Raw genomic sequence first — 21913 nt, 5'->3', positions numbered from 1 at the left:
TCCTTAATGTTGGTGTTACTTCCTCCAGTGTAGAACAAACTTAATCTTTTGATGAAAATCATAGTGTTCCATAGATATGAATAGAATCTCCAACCAGTGCATCTTGAAGCCGGCTGCCACGGCCACTCATGCACCTTCTCTGTGCCCATTCAGGAGAGAATTCTCAGCATCTCTGCTCAAAACAGTGTTTACTTTTAGTCCATCAGAGACTTCATGTTTGTTGTGCATGCACACTCACAGCTCTCCACACATATGCCCACTCCCCACACACATCCTGCTTCTGAGAAATGCAACTAGAATTTCCTCTGGAGAAGAGGTGGAAACCCCTGATTGAGAAATTTAAGGCCTAGGAAAGGTAAATGACTTTTCTTAAGTCACATAGTTCACCACAGAACCAAAGCTAGAATGCAGATACTCTCAGCTCTTCTTCCAGTGCTTTCAGGTATACAAGTATTTGAACAGGATTCAAGGTTTAACTCCTTATGTGTCTTTCAGTGTATCTGGTGTAAGTAAAATGTTGCCCCTTAGAGCAGCCTTGAGAATCTCTCAATGACTACAAACTTTGGTTAGTTCTGTACAAGGGAAGTGAGAGAGAGATAATGTCATGACCAAATGACTTAACTTTTGAAAGCAGCTTATTGCAAACTTGAATAACTGGGGCATGTATTTTATTGATTATTTGACCTGTAAGGACAGATATTTTAAAATATAAATTCAAAACTGGTTTTTTGCAGCATTCGCCTATAGGCCTTCTATATCTGCTCTTTGTGAAATAGATGGCTTCCAGAGCATTAAAAAAAGAAATAGACATTTTCTTGGTTCAGTAGCTCTAATCTGCTTTCAGAGTGATTTTTTAATAGTTAAGCATATTTTATGTGCACATAGTTTCATTTGCGATCTGAGAGGATTTCATCTAAAACTGAAAAATTACTACTTGTGAAGGAGAACAAAGGAAAAGGAAAAAAAATTAAGAAAAAAAAAAATTGTTTTAAGCCTGTAAAGTTGCTTTATGTTCAAGTGGGTATTTTCAACCCTGAGTTGCTGAAATGATTTTTTATTGAAAGAAGGTTAAAAGTGTATTTCATTGAAAGCCAAGATAAACAGTAGATTTTGTATCATTTTAAAAATCAACAATTGGCTGGGCATGGTGGCTCACGCCTGTAATCCCAGCACTTTGGGAGGCCAAGGCGGGCAGATCACTTGAGGCCAGGAGTTCAAGACCAGCCTAGCCAACATGGTGAAAACCTGTCTGTACTAAAAATACAAAAACCAACTGAGTGTGGCAGTGTGTGCCTGTAATCCCAGCTACCCAGGAGGATGAGGCATGAGAATTGCTTGAACCTGGGAGGTGGAGGTTGCAGTGAACCCTGATTATGCCACTGTAATTCAGGCTGGACAGCAGAGCAACACTCTGTGTCAAAAACAAACAAAATAAATAAACAAATAAATATAAAAATCAACAGTGAAGACTCCCCAAACAAAAGAAATTGGGATTCTTAGCCAGTCATAGGTAAAGTGTTATAGTGTAAATTAAAGGGAAAGAAGACCAAAATTGGTGAAATATGTTTGGTCCCAGAAGATAATTAAGATGAATAAAAGAACTTGAGAGTATTTTCTCATTATTAAGCATCTTCAGCTTTAAAGATTTTAGTTAGCAAAGCAAGTTTACATAAAGAGACAGTTTTCTGAACTGGGATGGCATTCACTAAGTTAGAAATCTCCAAGTCACCCATGTTTTCCCTGTTTTCTTTGCAGCCATTCGTTATCTATGACATGAATTCCTTAATGATGGGAGAAGATAAAATCAAGTTCAAACACATCACCCCGCTGCAGGAGCAGAGCAAAGAGGTGGCCATCCGCATCTTTCAGGGCTGCCAGTTTCGCTCCGTGGAGGCTGTGCAGGAGATCACAGAGTATGCCAAAAGCATTCCTGGTTTCGTAAATCTTGACTTGAACGACCAAGTAACTCTCCTCAAATATGGAGTCCATGAGATCATTTACACAATGCTGGCCTCCTTGATGAATAAAGATGGGGTTCTCATATCCGAGGGCCAAGGCTTCATGACAAGAGAGTTTCTAAAGAGCCTGCGAAAGCCTTTTGGTGACTTTATGGAGCCCAAGTTTGAGTTTGCTGTGAAGTTCAATGCACTGGAATTAGATGACAGCGACTTGGCAATATTTATTGCTGTCATTATTCTCAGTGGAGGTAAGATTTGTCTTTTGATCCTCTATGAAAGAGGGTGGCATGATGGTGGGATGGCCAAAAGAATTTTGGATTTCCTTATTAGTCTGCGTTCTTTGTCACTTTTTAAGTGCCAATGGCATAATGCCATGAATCACCTCTACACGTGCAAAACGCTGTACCAAGAAAGAGTATCATAAGTTTGCATATGAAAGTTATGAGTAACCCAGGATCTTCTCTTTCTTCCCTCAACAATATAGTTTTTCCAGTCAAATGCCCTCTTCTCCTTTTTCTTTTCTTTGTCTCTTTCTTTCCTTTCCAGAAAGGAAGATTAGAGGCCAATCTAATCTTTGGTTCCTGTAAGTAATGGCATGTATGACTTTGCTTAAGACAATGCTTACTTGACGTAGAGAAGGAACTACTAAGTGTTTCTGGTCAAATCATGCTCCTGCCCCACCAACAGTAAGATACTACTTTGAATTGCTTTCGTGATGTCAGGAATTAAGGAATACCTACTGACCTCCACCTACTCTCTTCTGTGGATTCCTCTGATGGCTTCCCTTCAGATACCTTTGTGAGGTAGTTGGTTGTGATTAAGAATGCAATCTGAACCGAACACACAACATAGAAATAAATTTAGTTATTTAGCAATTTGTTGTATTTTTGGCCCTGCAAGTACATGATCTGACTAACCAGTTCCAAAAGCCAGATTTTTTACTGAGTGTGACTTTTTTCTTTTTTTTTTTTTGTGAGACAGGGCCTCACTCTGTCACCCAGACTGGAGTGCAGTTGCATGATCATAGCTCACTGCAGCTTCTAACTGCAGTTAGTAAGCTATGATCATGCTACTTCATAAAAGTAATACATGGCCATTTTACAGTTGGGCTCAAGTGATTCTCCCACCTCAGCCCCCTGAGTAGCCAGGACTACACCAACATGCCCTGCTAATTTTTAAAATTTTTTTGTAGAGATGAGGTCCCGTTATGTTGCCCAGGCTGGTTTCAGATTCCTGACCTCAAGTGATCTTCTCGCCTTGGTCCCCCAAAGCACTGGGATTATAGGCATAAGCCACCACGCCCAATCTAAACTTTACTTTCAGTAGCCTCTCATGAGTAGAAGAAAGTTTTACTTTCATCTCTCTGTATAAAAAAATTTTTTAAGTGGCAATTTTCCTATTGAAGTGGACTTCAGGTAAGCTTTTTATATGTACTCTACAGTATATCCTCTGTGAAAAACCCATCAGGGGATAGTGGTAAACTGTGTATAACTGCACAATGTATTATAAAGAGCACAATCTTTTGTTGTCCAGTTGAAAGGAGAATGTTTCTGAAATCAGGCGCATAGTGCAGTAGTCATAAGAACAGCAAACATTTATTTAGTATTTGCTGTGTGCCAGGCAGTATTCTAAGCACTTCATGCATATTTATTCAACAATTCAGGGAAGTAAGGACCATTTTACAAATGAGGAAACCAAAGCACTGAGAGGTTTTCTCATTTGCCTGAGGTCACGTGGCTAGCAAAAGATGGAGACAGGACTGTGAACCAGGCATGCTGGCTCAGACACTCTACACTCTCTACCATTATATCATGCGGAATACCGGCCTTTAAATGCCTAGGGTGCAAATAGATCACAATACCCATAGTTTACCTTTGGAGCTGTAAGTCCAGGGTCCAGTTGTGATTCGCTTTAAAATAACTACTTGATATTATGGCTTTTTATTGTTGTTGTTTGTTTGTTTGTTTTTTGGTTTTTTTGTTTTTGAGCCAAAGTCTCACTCTTGTTGCCCAGGCAGGAGTGCAATGGCACGATCTCGGCTCACTGCAACCTCCACCTCCTGGGTTTAAGGGATTCTCCTGTCTCACCCTCCCGAGTAGCTGGGATTACAGGCACATGCCACCACACTCGGCTAATTTTGTATTTTTAGTAGAGACGGGGGTTTCATCATATTGGTCAGGCTAGTCTCGAACTCCTGACCTCTAGTGATCCACCTGCCTCGGCCTCCCAAAGTGCTGGGATTACAGGCATGAGCCACCGTGCCTGGCCGATATTATGTTTAATAGAACAAAAATATACTACCTGGCATGGTTTAATATCTTGACCAAATCTACTTCCTAAATTAATCCCTGACTCTCTGGTATCTTTAATTCAGCAAAAAAGGATGAGATTCCAGTATATAAGAGGCTTGCCAGAAGAAAATATTAAATTTTGAAAACCATTTTGGAAAACAGTTGATATTATTTCTCTTGTATTTTATTTTACTTCATTTTATTTTATTTTATTTTTTGAAATGGAGTCTCGTTCTGTCTTGCAGTGGCATGATCTCCACTCACTACAACCGGGTTTTCCTCCACCCAGGTTCAAGTGACTCTCCTGCCTCAGCCTCCCTAGTGGCTGGGATTACAGGAATGTACCACCACACCCAGCTAATTTTTGCATTTTTAGTAGAGACAGGGTTTCACCGTGTTGGCCAATCTGGTCTCAAGCTCCTGACCTCAGATGATCCACCTGCCTCGGTCTCCCAAAGTGCTGGCATTGCAGGCATAAGCCACTGCACCCAGATTATTTATCTACTATTTTAAGGCACATTTTATTTTTAATAAAATTTGGAAATATATTAATATTTAATTTATTTCAAATATTTTTCCTAAGCATACTATATATCCCATGTCTATTCTTTTCACTTAGTCAATTTCCCATGTCATTCCATACTCTTCGTTAATACTTTTCGTTAACTTTTTTTTTTTTTTGAAATGGAGTCTCACTCTGTCGCCCAGGGTGGAGTGCAGCGGCGCTATCTCTGCTCACTGCAAGCTCCGCCTCCCGTGTTCACACCATTCTCCTGTCTCAGTCTCCCAAGTAGCTGGGACTGCAGGCGCCCGCCACCTCGCCCAGCTAATTTTTTGTATTTTTCGTAGAGATGGGGTTTCACCATGTTAGCTAGGATGATCCTGATCTCCTGACCTCGTGATCCGCCCACTTCAGCCTCCCAAAGTGCTGGGATTACAGGCATGAGCCACCACGCCCAGCCGACTTTTCATTAACTTTTTAAATAAAAGTAATACACGGTCATTTTATAATTGAAAGAGTACAGAAAGGTGTAAGTGAAAAGTAAAGGGCTTTGCCCTCAGGATAAAATAGAATTAACAAAGTCCTATTTTTCCTATCAAGAAGTTTACGTGCACACTCATGTATATAGATATATATACATACATATATGTGTACGTTCATAGCAGTTTGTATTCCTACCCACATACACAAAGGGAAGCATTTGAAATGAGCCATTCAAAGGTACTTAGTTTCTACTAGGCAAGGTCTACACAAGAAACAGTCATGAGAATTCTGGGCTTTATGAAGTGAGATCTGAGTCTCAGGCATAGAGGATGAGATCCACCTCCTTGGTTGTGCTTCATTAGAGTAAAACAAAATTTCTCAATTAGTTTTTCCTCCTATTCCGGATTTTCCATTCAGCTAAGCAAAAGGCTTTCATCCACTAAACAAATTTCAGATCCTACCCAGTCTTAACAAGAGTGATTCTTTTCTCTGCAGTTTACTCTAAAGTCTATCAATTACTTTGGTGGTTTCAGAAAGAAGTGCTTTTGGTGGGGATCCAGTTGGCCTCATCCTGAGCTGGCTGTGGACTCACGGAAGAACTTCACTTCAGCAAAGGCACTTAGGGCCCCAGACTAAAAGAAAGATGAGCAAGATGTGCATCATCTAAGAGTGGGCGGGGGTAAGGAATTGGGGATTAATGGGGGTGTCCCTAGAGGACCCAAAGAGGAGATTTTTAGATGAAAGTAACTGATTTGACCCAACTCAGTATTTGCTGGGGAAACTGGAGTTGCTACCTAAGATTGCTGCCATTGAACTTCAGCCTTAAAAACTGCTGATACCATTTGATTGGTACTTAGATTTGCCCGGGCTTAGCATCTCCGCTGTTCACTCAGCTCTCAAACCAAGTTGCTGAGAAAGATGACCTAGTTCTTCTCGAGTCTTTCTCCCCTCTCTCCCCCCTGAGCTTGGGGGCAAGAATTAAACTAAATAAAAGGAACAGCAACCTATTCTAGAACCAAAGTTCAGGGCTTTGTACCTTTTTAAGAGCATTTCATGTACATTCTCTCATTCAATCCTGACAGTGCTCCTAGGCTCTTAATTCTCATTTCGCAGAAAGAAAAGTGAGGGTCATAGACTTAAGCGATTTGTCTAAGATTCAACAACTAGTGCCACAATGGAACTAACATTGAAACCTGGGTGTCCTAATTGCCCCCACTGGCTCTGGCCAGTGGATTGTGGTCAATAAACTCACTCTTGTGTTGGTGGCTGCAACCTGCTCTCTCTTCACTGTATCCCTAAAGTAGGCCCATATCTAGAAGCCAGGAATAGTGCTTCCTTGGTCATCATGGTAAGCAATAACTTTCCTTGCACTCCCTAGTCTTACTGACAGGCTGGGCGGCGTCAAGAGTAATAAAACTGCCTCCAGCAAAGCCATGTTTGCAACTGGCGCCGCAACATCATGCCAGCCACCCTAGCAAACTCCCAAAACCTACCCAGCAGCCAAAGCCAAGCATAAAGCTCAGTGAAGCTGACAAGCCCCAGGACACTCTGGTGGATGTTTTGCCCCCTTGAGTGTTTGCTGTTTTGTGAAGAAAAAGTCTAGGAGAGTTCCAGCTGGAACTCTGCAACAGGCAAAAGCTCTTTTTGTTAATTCAAAACAGTTTGGAATCCATTTCAGTTCTTCCTAAACCTCCAAGATATGGGGGAGGAAATTCACTGGATTTTACAATATATTTTTCAAGGCAAATTGCCATCTCTGTCCTAATGACAGAGAAGCTGCCGATACCACTACAATGGCCGCAGATGGCAAGTCATCCAGCCTCCTCCTGTGCCCTCCTGAGTCTGGCTTGGTGACGCAGACCACCTCGAGGGCAGCTCCTTCTTTTTCCAGCAGTTCCGGCACTGTTCCTTCTCTGTGAAGCCACTTTGGAGGGCGGTTCTTGGCATGATCATAGACTTTTCTGCTGTTGAGTGGGCAAGGAGAATAGGGTAGAAGTAGGGAAGTTGTTTCATTGCTATGCATTTATAGATCAAAGAGGAGCAGATATTTTATGTTAATTGGATAACGCCTAGTTATATCAGGTCAGTAACCTAGGCCCCTGGGACTCCCCCATGGGTCATACCAGATAGATACATTTTTGTAAAATTTGTTGGGATTCAAGTAGAATCAAAACCTAGTGCTAGCCCAGAATAAGTTATTCAATAAATGCTTGTTGAGTGAATAATCATCTGAAATGATAATAATACTACCTACCATTTGTTGAAAGCTTCAGTATGTGGGAGAAACTGTCCTGGCCACTTTATATACATCCATAATCTGTTTGTTTGCATTTCTTGGTAGGAAGACTGCATGGCTGCATACATGGACTTTTTTTGCCTCCTTTTTATAGATGGAGAAAATGGAAATTTATAGAGGTTAAGCAGTTTGCCAAAGGTCAAAGAGCTATTAATCAGTGAGGCCAAGTTTCAGACCCAGGCCTCTCAGACTTTGAAACTGGTGCACTTAACCATTAGACCCTACTGCCTTTTGTGTATTGAGATATGGAAGCATCTCAATTAATTGCTTCGGTCTTGGAGTTCTTTGGCAGTTATCAAAAACTCCCTATTTCCATATTGCCTCCAGATATTGTAATTAAGAATTTCCAAGGCCAGGCACAATGACTCATATCTGTAATCCCAACATTTTGGGAAACCGAATTGGGAGGATCCCTTGAGCCCAGAGGTTTGAGACCAGCCTGGGCAACATAAGGAGACTTCGTCTCTACAAAAAATACAAAAATTAGACAGGTGTGGTGGTCCATGCATGTGTAGTCCAAGCTACTCTGGAGGCCAAGGCAGGAGGATTGCTTAAGCCCAGGAATTTGAGGCTGCAGTGAGCTGTGATTGTGTCACTGCACTCCAGCCCGCAACAGAGTGAGACCCTATCTCAAAAAAAAAAAAAAAGAAAAGAATCTCCAGATTCTAGTTCAGATATTACTTATTAATATCCAAAGTCCTCCTTAAGACACCATTTTAATCTGTCTAACAAAATTAACACCCTAGGTTTTGAAAATTACTTAAGGAAGGAATAGGGCCTGGTGATAGGGCTGAAGACTGGTGTTCTGGTTCTTAAATGTGTTCAGCCAGCAGATAGCTGGAAATAATGGTACTGTTTGCAGCATTCCCCACAAAAATGGACAGTAAACTTTAAATAACTGAGTAAACACATCTCTGCTTAATGAGATACCATCTTATACTAGGTTCTAATATAGATAAGTGGTTGCAGAAAAATGTATGAGAGGAATGTTAAATTGTTGAAATACCATCCAGTCCCTTCATTTCTTCCTGCCCTTCAGAAACACACAGAATAACCCTGACGCAGCTGTCACAGCAGAACACTCACTGCAGCTCACAGAACACCAGTGTTCCATCAGCACTGAGTTTGAGGAGCACTGGGTTTGGGTGTATTCATCTCTCTTCACTGTCCCATAGCTGCCCTTCAAAATCTTGAAACTGTTCCCAGCTCTAAAATGGAAAGTGTCGTCTTCTCTCTGGAACAAAAGGCTGGGTGCGCTTGCTTGAATAGGCCATTGCTTTCCTGGAGGAAACTCCAGCTTATGGAGTCTCTGCTTCTGCACAGCCCAGTGCCTTCCACCCCCTCTTCATCTGCTATCATCTGCATTACTAGTTAACTGGAGAGGAGACCAAACGCAAAATATTACAAAACATAGATATTAAAAATACTGTGAACAACAATCAGCCCACTTTCTCCCACCTCTCCTGTACCAGCTAAAGATTTAGCTCCCTCATCCGTAGAGTTTTTTTGGACAAGACGGGCTGGTGCCTACATGGTGAAAGTTATTTTTCTCTCTTTTCTTGTAATATTGCAAATAAACAAGGATATCTGCTTTCTCTTGAGCAGGACAACAGCCAAAGAGTGTTATTGCATAGTTCCTGTCCCCTATCTGGGCTACGATTGTGTCCGAGAGTAATAGCACTTATTTATTAACTGGAAAAGATTTTACGGGCACCCATGTTGTTTCTGCATAGCTTATGAGGCTCTTCTCTTAGGCCACTCCTCTCACCCTGCCCCCCCAGCTAGTTGGCAGAATGGCTTTGAATAATGACTCGCTTTGAGTTATCTAGAAATGTCCCATTAGTTCACCATTTTCATAACCCCATAGACTTGGTTTGACAAAGGTGAAGTTTATTTATGAGTTCTCAATTGGCACCGAATTTCTAAAAACCAGAGAGCTGAGGGTGGGGATAGAACGATGGGGAGGAGATGAAACATCCTACAATCATCTGATACACTTTAAACATATACATATACAGGCTTTTGTTGTTTGTAAAATATAGAAGCATCTTTATCTGTGACTGTTGAGAAATAAAACCCCTTCCCCAGCCCAGGCATGGTAGGCTGGGATCATCCCAATGAGCAAGCAAGCAATTGGATTTGCCCTCAGAGACTGACTATTGGATCGAATGCTGAGTCATTCCTGTCCCCACACCTGCAGTCCTGGAAGAGGCTCGGCCGGTCAGTCGGGGCTGCTTTCTGGGGTACTTAATCATTTTGGGCTCTCACAATATGTGTTTAAACTCTGAGTGACCCCAGGCAGCCTTCCAGACTGTCACAGTTCACCAAGACGTTCAGACAGATCATCTGCAAGTGAGGAAGAATGAAAACCCAGCACTGGTTCAAGTCACTCCTAACAGATACAGGTAGTGAAGGCATCACTCAGTCCTAGAGAAATCTTTGGAGGGTTCACCAGCGTCACAAGTACGGAGACCAGAAGAGGCAGGCTGGCACAGTGCAAAGCCTTGGAATCAGAGGAACAGGAGTTCCAAATCCCCACTCTCTTCCTAGATGTATGCTTGCGGCAATTATTTACCTCCCTGAGCCTTAATTTCCTTATCAGTACCCTGAGCAAACCAAATAACATGATGTGAAGCCTCTGGCACAATGCCCAGGACATGTTCAGCACACAGTAAATGCTAATTTTCCCTTTTGTCCTATATGATATAATTTGAAGCAGCGCCACTCAATCCTGCCAGTCACATTGCTTGAAATGCCACCAACAGTGATTTTTAAGATCTCTTATTATAATATAAACACCTCTAGGAGATATCGGCTAATCGCTTTATCAGCTATCACTTTAAGGGGATTAGGTGTGGATTGAGAACAAAACCCAGAAGGAAAGAGATCCTGGAGGAAGGGGAGGGCCTCGAAGTGGGGAGGATTCGGACGTCCTGTGGCCCCCAAAGGAGACAGAGAATGGTAGGACTGCTGGATTCCCAGCCTTCAGGAATTCCCATGAACTTTTTGGGGACTTCATATGTTTAGACCATATTTAGAGAGTGTGCCTGGGTTCCGAGATCACAGGTTTTTCTCAGAGACATTGGCAAGGAGGACAGTGGGGGAGCGGGGTGGAGAAAAGTCATACCTGGCAGGTTTTAACTTCACTTACTGCCCTTGGTGTGCTGTCGCCATTTCCAGAGGTTGAGGGGGTAAGGAAGGGTAGGAGTTCTTAGTCTTCCCTTCTCTCTTCCTTTCCCTCCCCTTATCCTGCCCAGAGCATCGCAGGGTTGAGCCACCGGATGGATTCAGGGCATGGAGATGGCAGGTTAGTGGGAGACTTGGAAGGGATCGTTCTTCCTATTTCAGCACCACCCTTCTTCCTCTACCTCCCACCCCGCATTTCCAGCCCCAATCAGATTTCTTCTTGGACAGAGAAGAACCAGAAATGTACATACATCACTAGGCTTAAGCGGGGACTGCAGACGGCTCCCCTGGTCCTGACAAAAAGGCGGGGAGCAAACCACGTGGCTGGATGTAAATTGAGTGACCTGGAATGACTAGAATGACAAGGGGCCCCTAACCCCAGGGTGCACAGAGGTAGGGACACAAGGGCTTCCCGGGGTGGGACAGAAATCTCAGGTTCCATTTTCACTCTGAGAGACCCGGAAATGACAGCCCATGCTCACTTTCCACTGGTGGTGCTGTCGAGTGGAGGGGCTTTGAACAGGGCACACAGGAAAGGGTTGCCCACCCTGTCACTAGATGGGCTTGTGCTCTGGTTTGTGGTTTGGGAGTTGCATATTGGAGGTGGGAGTAGAGTGTCTGAGATGAGGCAAGTTGAGATGTAATCGCTATTTAATGGGCGGATCAAAGAAAATATTGGCTGGTTTGATTTTATTATGGTTATCCCGCTCCACCATCCCGGCCCAGTCATATATATTATTGTTATCAGGCATAGATAGGGGAAGCAATTAAATGTGAAACTGTTATTTAAACCGGTGAGTGTCAGAATGTTAACCCACTTCAGAGTGAAGGCTCTCAGCAACATGTGTGTTCACTGCAGAATGTGCTGGTTACAGATGATCTTTATCTGTTTGTCAAAGCATTTGCAAGATCTCTATTTTATGTCATCCCCTTTCCCTGAAAGCAGCAGTAAACTACATTGCTCTTCAAATCATCCATGGCTCAGACCTCTGATTAATGTAAGCTGGCCTTGCTAGCGTTCTTATAAATACCCAGCAAGGTGCAAGCCCAGGAATAGAAAGGGGAAAACATCCGGAAAGCAGCAGGGGGCGGGGGTGGAGGGGAGGGAAGGCTGAAGAGAAAGTAAAAAGGATGAAGAAAGCAATAATTGAGGAAGAAAGAATAGGAAAAATATAGAAAGGACCCAAGAAAATCAGAGAAATGAGAGGAAAAGAAAGGTAGGAAGAAAATGAGGCAAGGACACAGAGCAGTAATGAAAATAGTGATAGCTAATTTACTGTGCAACAGACACTGTGCTAAGCACCTTCCCTATGTCCATCAGTCCTCTAAACAATACTATGAGTTAAATTACCGCTACAGCGCCAGTTGTTAAAGTGAGGAAACGGAGGTATAGAAAGGTGAGGGAACTTGCCCGAGGTTACCTAGCTTGCAGAGTTGTAATTCCAACTGCTTCTCACTCAGCTGGTAGTGTGCACCCTTGGCCACACATTAGAATCACCCAGAAACTATTAAAAATCCTGAAGGTCATACCCCAGGCCAAGTGAGTCAGAATCTCTAGGGATGGCTTCCAGGCATTTGTTTGCTTTTTTAGTCTCCCCAGATAATTTTAATATGTAGCCAAAATTGATCATCCCTGCACCAGACCAAGCTCCAATTCAAATTTAAATATGAAGAGGACACATGTATAACTTTGCTAAATGATGTTTTCCTGTCAGTAGGATGGTGGGAAGGAATTGCTATAGGCCATGCCGTGGTACTTTGCTGAATTCCGTGTAGGCGCACTATCATTCTGATGGTTGGATCAGAAAAGTACCCCCAAATTCCCAGCATCATTTCTTTAAGGAAGTAGTGAATTGGGGCTCCATGGGTTTTTTGTTTTGTTATTGTTCTTAAACCACCTTGCCTACATGCACTCGACTACAGGAATGAGAACTTGCCTGACACCCCAAACGTGTCTGCATCAGACATTATTTTTCTTGAGCTTCTGAATTTCTTCTCTAACCAAGAACAACTCAAAAACCTTCGATTTCCTGACTGTTGATATGCCATCCACTCCTACTTACACTCCTGACCCCAACCCCATGGAAACTGCCTTTATTGGAACGAACACAAGAATTATGTTCTAAAATTCCTCTACCTATTTCATTCTCACCATACGCTTATGAAAGAAATGTCATTGTCTTGAAAACTAAGCCCAAACCCAGAAAGATTAGATGATTTGTCCACAGAAACTTAGTGGAAGAGAGACAGGACTCAAGTCTTCAGTTTCCCAATCCACTGCCTCCTAGAACATGCCTGTGAATTTAGGGAGCACTGCAATAAAGGAAACTTGAGAGGAAGCGCAAAAGGAAGTTAAATTGCAAAGTACTGAGTTCCCTAAGTAGTCCTGCCTTCCCTCCAGTTTTCAGCCTGCACCTGAGCTAAGGTCTTTCATTGTCTGTGGATCAATTTACAGCTGCCCTGCAATCAGATTTGTGTTCGGTTTTGTTATTTTTTAACGCCCTAGGGACAGTCAGTTTCACTTTAGTCTCTATCAGAGAGCCAATAGGGAAAGATGCGGAAAGCCGGGAGAGCAACTCCTAGAATAGAGATAAAACCCCCCACATTAGTTTTTCTGCCTCTCCTTCAGGAGACTCTGCTGTGGTCATCTGGTTCCCTAATTGAGATGCCTCCTGAGAAACTCTGTGCTAGGGAAACACCCAGCCCAGGTGGGCAGATCTCAAGAGGACCAGAATGTTTGAATCTGCTTCAGATAAACCCTCCACTTCACAGAACCAGATCTGAATAAGATAGAAGCTTTGCCCATAATCAACAGTGCTCTATAATCAATTCCAGGACCGTGTGGATGGAGACCGGAAAGGTTTCTTTCCCAATTCTTCACAGCCTGGGGAGTAGGGAACTAGTAATTAACTCCAGCCTCCTGGAGTGCTCAGTCCTGGAGTCTGGGTCACACACACTTCCCAAAAGGGCCTTCTAGGCAGCCTACCCGAGCAGAGAGGACCCTTGGCCCTGGCCCTCCACCAGACTCAACTGTAACCTCAGCAAGGTGCAGGGAGAGGATCTCAGGTGGGCCTCCTGGGAACAGTGCCTTTTCAGGCACTAGGCTGTTGGGAATGGAGAGAGAAGAGAAAGGCCCTGGCACAGTCTGGGTGTTTGGGTGGATTTCTGTGGCACCTGGCTTAGCTCAATAAAGGACTGAATGTGCATGGAGCAGAAAGGGAAAGAGACTAGTGGGGAGTTGTGACCAGTTGGAGGGTGGAGGGTAGGGAACAACTCTGGCAGATGGATCTCTTTTGCCGTTGACTAGAGCTTGAAGACCAAAGGAAGCTTTTCTGTTGTTTAAGTAAGTCAGGTGTTTTAAGTTTAATGTTAATGTGCTTTTTCAATTAGATGTTTGAGTATATTTCCCCAACTGAATTATGTAGAGGGAATTACAAATGAGAATAAATCTTATAGTTTTTGAATTATAATTTTTGAGATTATCTGTTTAGTCTGATCTGTTTTGTTTAGACAAGAAAATTGAGCCTAGTGATCTTAATCAGTTTTCCCAAGGTCACAGAGCTGGTGAGTGAAAGCCTTAGATGTAAAATATACAACTTTTCTCTGCTGCCCTCCTGCCCTAAACCATCTTGCCTTAACGGAGGCTCAGTCAGGGGGACAATGGGACTGATCTGTAAATGATCTAACATGTCATTGCAGAAAATATACTTACTCCATGGCCACAAAATTTCAGCAATTCAGCCAAGCTTCATCCATCACATCATAAAGAATAACTTGCCAAAGAGGGGTTTGAAAATCCAAACCAGATTCCTCTCCACTCCTAGAGAGGCCAGTTCCATGACACTGCATCGGAGCCAAGTGTTTCCAGCAAGCCCTGATCAGTTGCATGTTAGGGCTTGGTTGTTTGATAAACGGGACCTAGTAGATTAACATCATCTCCTCAGCCCAAGGGCTGACCCCGGTGGTGCTGCTCAAGAGGAAGGAGGAGGCTAGGAGCAGTGGCTCCCACTTGTCATCCCAGCACTTTGGGGGGCCAAGGAGGACAAATCTCTTGAGCCTAGCATGCAAGAGCAGCCTGGGCAATGTAGAGATTCTGTCTCTACCAAAAAAAAAAAAAAAAAGAGAGAGAGAAGGAGCAGGTGGAGGAAGGAGGAGCGGCAGAAAGGTTTCAGGAGCCAGTGTCTAGTAAGCAGAGGCCTACCCCAGGCCGAGTGGTCCCAGCCCAGGAGGGCCTCTCTCGGCACCTGTCTTTAGACACACGTCTGCCTCTGGCCTTTGAGATGCACACATTTATCAAGCCAGAGGATCCATAGTCATTAAACCAAGGTGCCAGTCTGGGGCCCAGCTTTCAGTGAAGCATCAGTGGCTTTTTCATTCCCAGATAGCAACTGTGAGGAAGGCACCATGCTCCCAGGGGCCCAATTCTCCAGGCCAGGACCAGATCATTTGTTCCTTCTCAGAATCTGAGATTTTTTGCTGATGGTTCCAGGATTGAATGCTGAAATCTAAAAAAGAAAATTATACTTATTCTGGTCAATGGGATATGTTGGAGACCTGAGAGGGAAAAAAATCAAACTAAAGACCAGTTTCCTTCTTTAATGGAAAAAAAATATGAAAGTTAACTTAGAAGAATATTTAGAGTTCTGAAAATCCCACTCTGAGACCACTCTGCCATCTCACATTGTTCTCTTGAGCCTCATCTCAATGGATAAAGGTTACTAGAGTTTATTAGACACAGGAAAACATAGTTTACAGGAGGCTTCTTCATTGTATAGGGATTCTGCCTTCAGGCCTGTTCACCAGCCGAGAGAATTGTGCTTTTCAATCCAGGGCTCTTGGCCAGAACAGCCTTCTCACTCATTAACTCAGTCAACCAAATGCTTCCTGTGTTTCCACTGGTGGTTCAGAAATGATCAGAACACAGTCTGTGCCCTCTATTACCTCATGGTCTAATGGGGGAGAAACAAGAAAGTCAAAACTTACAATACAAGATAATAAGGAATAAGAGCAGAACCTTTGGAACCAGACAGACTTAGATCCAAATGTCAGCTCTGCATTTACTAGCAAGTGGCCTATCTTGGTAAGATGCAACTTTTTTCTCTAAGTCTTAATTTCTCCCTCTGTAAAGTATGACCTTGTGGGGTTATTGTGAAGATTAAATGGCATAATGTATATAAGGCCCTTGGCACGATCTTTGGAAAATAATAACCATTCAGTGAATGTAATCTACTAGTATAGCTGTGATTGAGGCATTTATAAGGTGCTATGGGGCCCAGAGAAAGGAGATGAGAAGAACAGGAGAGAGGAAGGGATACTGTTGAGGAAGGATTTCAGGATAGAATCCCACCACAGTCTGTATTTTGAAGAAATGGTTGAAGTCAATAAGAAGAGTGAAGGGAAGGTGAGAACATTTCAGGCAGGAGGAATAAAATCTGAGTAAGTGCAGAGTCCTGATAGAACATAGGGTGTTTGAAGAACTTGGTATGGAAATAGATTAATATGGCTTAACATGGAGCAAAATGAAACAGAACTGAGGCTAGAGGATGACCAGGACCAGGTCATGAAGGATATTAAAGGTGGGTAAAACTCATACCATGAAGGAGAGAAGAGTTACAATTTTTAAAAGAAAATAAATAGCCTTCAAGAGCTCAAATTTGAAATCAATACGAGATAGATGATCAAGTGAATATCCTGTCTTCTTGGTGAGCCTTACTGAGAAAACCTCATAATCTAACCCAAGGCAACAAACTGGAAATTAGAAAATAAAACTTAGAGATTAGAAAACAAACACTGAAACCCCAACTTTTACTTGGAAATTTAAAACATACTTCTATATAACTCTTAGGTTAAAAATGAAATCAAAATTGTAAGACAAGCTGTTTAGAAAAGAACTATGAGAATACCATCGATCAAAGCCCATGGGATGAAACCAAAGTGGCACTAAGAAGAAAATGTGGAGGTTTCAATGCATTTATTAGAAAACAAGGAATACCAAACCAAATGAATTAAGCATTCAACTCAAAACAACTAGAAAAGAGAAGAAAGTAAACCTAAAGAAAAGGAATTCAATAAATTAAAACAAAACACAAAATTTTAAAACAGACTTGATTAATAAACCAAAAGTTATGTTTTCTAAAAAAGCAAAACTAGATAAACCTTTGACAAATCAGTTTTTTTAATGAGAGAATGCACAAATAAAGAGCTCTAAGAGCTGGGCACAGTGGCTCATGCCTATATTCCCAGCACTTTGGGAGGCTGAGGCAGGAGGATTGGTTGAGGCCAGGAGTTCAAGACCAGTCTGGGCTATGTAGCAAGACCCCACCTCTACAAAAAATTTAGAAATTAGTTGGGTGTGGTGGCTCATGCCTATAGTCCCAGCTACTTGGGAGGCTAAAGCAGGAGGATCACCTGAACCCAGGAATTGGAGGCTGCAGTGAGCCATGATCATGCCACTGCACTGGGCAACAGAATAAGACTCTGTCTCAAAAAAAAGAAAAGAAAAAGCATTAAGTTAAGATTAAGTTAAGGGGCATGAATAAATACATTTCATATTCTAAGACAATATCATCTACAACTTTATTCCAATATAAATTACTAAAACTTTACCATATAAGTAGTAGAAAGCCTGAATAGATAAAAACTATGGAAGAAAAATTAAAGATAATGATAGATTTATCACTAAGCGCAGATGGTTCTGCAAACAAATTCTAAGAAACCATCAGGGAACAGATCATTACTATGTCGACACAGAAGGCAAACTTCTCAACTCAGTGTATAAGGCTAGTTAACATTGTTACTAAAACAGGCAAAGAATGGCCCCCAAAATAATTCTAAACCAGTATCACCTACAAGTACAAAAACCCTATAATAAAATATTAGCAAGTGAGTACAAGGGTATAAGGAACTCTGTTAATGTAATTCACTGTGCTAGGTTAAGATAAAACCATAACTCTTCAAGATATCATAGCTCTTTAGATACAGAAATGTAAAAGCATTTGATAAAAATTCAACAACATTCCTGACTAAAACAAATTAAAATTTTAAAACCCCTGGATAAGCCAGGAGTAAAACATGTCCTCCATAATCTATAGCAAACATCATAGTTGCTGATAAACCATTAGAAGCATTTTCTTCGAAGTTAGGAATAAAACAAGAATTGCTGCTATTATTTAATCCCATATTGGAGGTTTTAGCCAACACTATGGCAAGAAGAGGAAATGAGAAAGGTTAATGATGCAAAAGAAGAAATAAATAAAGCTACCATTGCTGATACAATTATCTATCCAAAAAAAGTAGAAGTCCATGATTAAAAGCTATTTGAACTGACAAAAGTTCAGAAAACTGGAATCGTTTCAATATACTAAAATCAATTAGTTTTCTACACATCAGTGGGGATATATTAGATGTAATGAAAATGAAGGGTCCATTCACAATAGAAGCTATAAAGTATTTGAGAATAAATCTAACAAGATCTACATAAAGAAAAAAGCAAAATATTTAAAAGGTATTTAAGTTCACCATTTGCAAACTGAACTAAAGAAAAAATCTAAAGAACTAGTGAAAATTGCTTGCAATCTTACCACTCAAAAGAAACCTCTGTTAAAATGTATCAGTATTTTAAAACTGTGTTTTGTCATTTGGAAATACGCCGTATTCAGCAAACATAGCATAAGCAAATTAAGCAAAAAGACAAGCCTTTTTTTAAAAGCGTATTTGTGGAAAGAGCATATTTGAAGCTATGATAAGAAACTGAGTAGAAGCTATAAAACATGGATTCATCAGGAAGGAGCAGAAGTTGAAAAGGAGATTTCTGGCTGGGCGTGGTGGCTCATGCCTATAATCCCAGCACTTTGGGAGGCCAAGGCAGGTGGATCACTCGAGGTCAGGAGTTTGAGACAAGCGTGGCCAACATGGTGAAACCCTATCTTTACTAAAAATACAAAAAATTAGAAAGGCATGGTGGTGAGCGCCTATCATCCCAGCTACTCAGGAGGCTGAGGCAGGAGAATAGCTTGATCCCGGGAGGCATGGGTTGTAGTGAGCTGAGGTCGTGCCACTGCACTCCAGCCTGGATGACAGAGCAAGACTCCATCTCAAAAAAAAAAAAAAAAAGAAAGAAAGAAAAAGAAAAGGAGATTTCTGAGTAGAAACATGTTAGCAGAGGAAACTTCATTTGGGGAATGGGATTGTTTTGATGCCGTGCTCCATCAGCTGACCACACAGATTCCATCCTGGCCAGAAAAAGCCCCTGCAAAGACCTCTGATTATTTTGGTTCTGATTACATTCTCAGTTCTCACCCATTATCTGCTTACCCTTGCTCCCCACCTATTTAAGATACAAAGCAAAACAAACCAAAAACACGGATGAGTTGCTTGGTAGAGCTGCCTAGGCCTCCGAGGCAGGGCGCAGAGGATTTTTTGACTGAACCCCGTGTTGTGTTTTCCATTTGTGCTTCCCCAGACCGCCCAGGTTTGCTGAATGTGAAGCCCATTGAAGACATTCAAGACAACCTGCTACAAGCCCTGGAGCTCCAGCTGAAGCTGAACCACCCTGAGTCCTCGCAGCTGTTTGCCAAGCTGCTCCAGAAAATGACAGACCTCAGACAGATTGTCACGGAACACGTGCAGCTACTGCAGGTGATCAAGAAGACGGAGACAGACATGAGTCTTCACCCGCTCCTGCAGGAGATCTACAAGGACTTGTACTAGCAGAGAGTCCTGAGCCACTGCCAACATTTCCCTTCTTCTAGTTGCACTATTCTGAGGGAAAATCTGACACCTAAGAAATTTACTGTGAAAAGCATTTTAAAAGAAACGGTTTTAGAATATGATCTATTTTATGCATATTGTTTATAAAGACACATTTACAATTTACTTTTAATATTAAAAATTACCATATTACGAAATTGCTGATAGTATTTCATTTACTGAGTCTTGTGTGTTTCCCACCCTAGCCCCGGGCTTTCTTTTTTCCCCCTTTTCCTTCTCCCCTCGCTCCCTCCCTCCCTCCCTTCCTCCTTCCCTCCCTCTCACCCTTCCTCCCTTCCTTCCCTCCTTTCCTTCTTTATTTTTCTTTTCTTTCTTAGACATTTTAAAATATGTGGGTGGAACTGCTGATACACTTTCATTCTCAGTAAATTAATTTTTTACTCAATTTACAACTTTTCGGAACTCTACATCTGCTTTAACAATCAGAACTAAGAAGGGAAGGGGAACTTCAGAATCAGACGGCTCAGAGCATGTGTTTTGTAACCTGGGTATGCTGATATGCAGTATATCCCTGGGCTTACCCAGAATTCAGTCTTCTTCCACAATCCTAACCGAGATTTTCACTCACCACCAGCAGCCTATTCGTATACTACCTGCTAATCAATGCCACTGTGCACCCACAGAGCCAGTGGCCAGCAACTGAGCACTGCTAGAAACTCTGGGGAACACAGAACTGTTTTAAAATTTGGTATCTGGGCCAGGCATGGTGTCTCAAGTCTTTAATCCCCACACTTTAGGAGGCCAAGGTGATGGATCAATTGAGCTGGTCTCCTGTTCCAGACCCCATCTCTACAACAGTTTTAAATATTAGCCATGTGTGGTGGCATACACCTGTAGTCCCAGCTACTCGCAAGCTGGGGCAGGAGGATTGCTTGAGCCGGGAGTTGAGGCTGCAGTGAGCTGTGATGATGCCACTGTATTCCAGCCTGGGCCACAGAGTGAGACCCTGTCTCTAAAAAAGATAAAAAAGATTTGACACCTGCCACAAAGAATTTACCTATTATAAACGGAAGAGAAAAGATTCATCTTTTTTTCCTACAGATTCAAATGCACAGATTAAATCACATGCCAGGTGAATGGTAAGAGTTTGTAGGAAGTAAGATACATGAAGATTGGAATCCTAGAGACTGAATCTGTGGATTTGCTGAAGAGGGCCTCAGGGAAGTGTTGGACTGGAATAGGTAGAGAGGAGGAGAGAAGACATTCCAGAGAAGCAAAATAACAGGAACACAATGAAAGAAAAAAAAAAAAAAAAACTGAGGGAGAAGAGCTACTTCCTGTTTTCTTCTGCAGGGCAGTTTTGCTGTGGTTATTCCTGTCCTCCTTCCTGTCCTCCTCCTTGGGACCACTCTGTCCAGAGATCTCTTACTTTTCTGAACTCAGAGGCTAACTATCCGCATCATTAATGGAATGCTTGTCTCCCAAGCAAATAGATTCTAAGTTTCCTGAAGGCAGGACAATCTGTTCATTCTTGGCACAATGAATAGATTCGTTGATTCAATCCACTGAATTCACTTGCATTGGCTACTCATGAACTCATCATACTATGTCTTTGAAGAATGCCTTACTGGGTGTCCAAGAGAGAATACAGTCATGAGTTCTTAGTTTCTGTTTCTGACTGGGCCAATAAAGCCTCTTCCCTATCCCTCTTTTCCACTTATCACTAGGGACAGAAATTAAAAACCATGGCTTCAGGCTACTAAAAGCCTAAACCAAACCAAACCAAACAGCAACAACAAAATAAGGCAAGTTGGACAAGCTTATGGGTGTAAACAAACTGTCTGGAGGCCTCTGTTGTGCGGGACGCGTATTTCCACTGACCTAAATTTCCCTGCCACTTCCTTAATTTATCTTGTCTTATGGTATTTACACTCATGAGACCTAACTGCAGACTTGAGGCTTTCAAGCCAAAATATCAAGAAAGACCTGTTCATCTTTTGCTTAAAAATTACTGTATCTCCAAAGAATCAAGTTATAGAAGTGAGGACTGACCCCAGCCCTAAAAATGTAGGGTTCCTAACCCTTCAGGAGAGAGCCTTTCTGAGCTCAAACCTTTAGAATGACAGATAGACAAAGACTGAAGCCGTTGTCTAAGTAACATCAAAACATTTGGAAGGAAAGTGACAAATTCAGTCAGTCATATGGCTCTTTTTTTTCTTCCTTGATGCCAAACATCAGGATATTTTGAAACACCCACATGACTGGCTAGAGTCTTCTGTGTAGAAAGCTGATGGTCAGGGATCTCTTGAAAGAGAGAATGCACAGGCAGTAGACAAGATAGAGTCCACCTCTGAGGCGCTCCCTTATTTACAAGCTTTCTTGAACAAAAAGTCTTTCAGCCCCGCTGCCCGGTCTCAGTTCCCACCAGCGCTCCGCAGCCCATCCAAGCCTTTCCACATTATCGGAGCTGTTGCTGCCAATGGAAGGA

The 21913-nt window shown here is 42.2% G+C and overlaps 1 protein-coding gene across 1 annotated transcript in view; it reads left to right on the top strand.

Moving 5' to 3' along the window:
* Window positions 1-19634, top strand: part of PPARG (peroxisome proliferator activated receptor gamma) — a 28623-nt gene extending 8989 nt beyond the window's left edge. The window contains exons 2-3 of the mRNA XM_017856125.1: window positions 1756-2206; window positions 19178-19634. Coding sequence (XP_017711614.1) covers window positions 1756-2206; window positions 19178-19425 — 699 coding nt within the window. The 3' untranslated portion in view covers window positions 19426-19634. The remainder of the gene's footprint in view (window positions 1-1755; window positions 2207-19177) is intronic.
* Window positions 19635-21913: the final 2279 nt, after the last annotated feature.

This window comes from Rhinopithecus bieti, unplaced genomic scaffold (assembly GCF_001698545.2).
Source record: "Rhinopithecus bieti isolate Rb0 unplaced genomic scaffold, ASM169854v2 scaffold_44365, whole genome shotgun sequence".
In the NCBI taxonomy this organism is placed as follows: Eukaryota; Metazoa; Chordata; class Mammalia; order Primates; family Cercopithecidae; genus Rhinopithecus; species Rhinopithecus bieti.
Note: the sequence above shows the minus strand (reverse complement) of the source record. Positions and strands in the feature narration are given on the sequence as shown.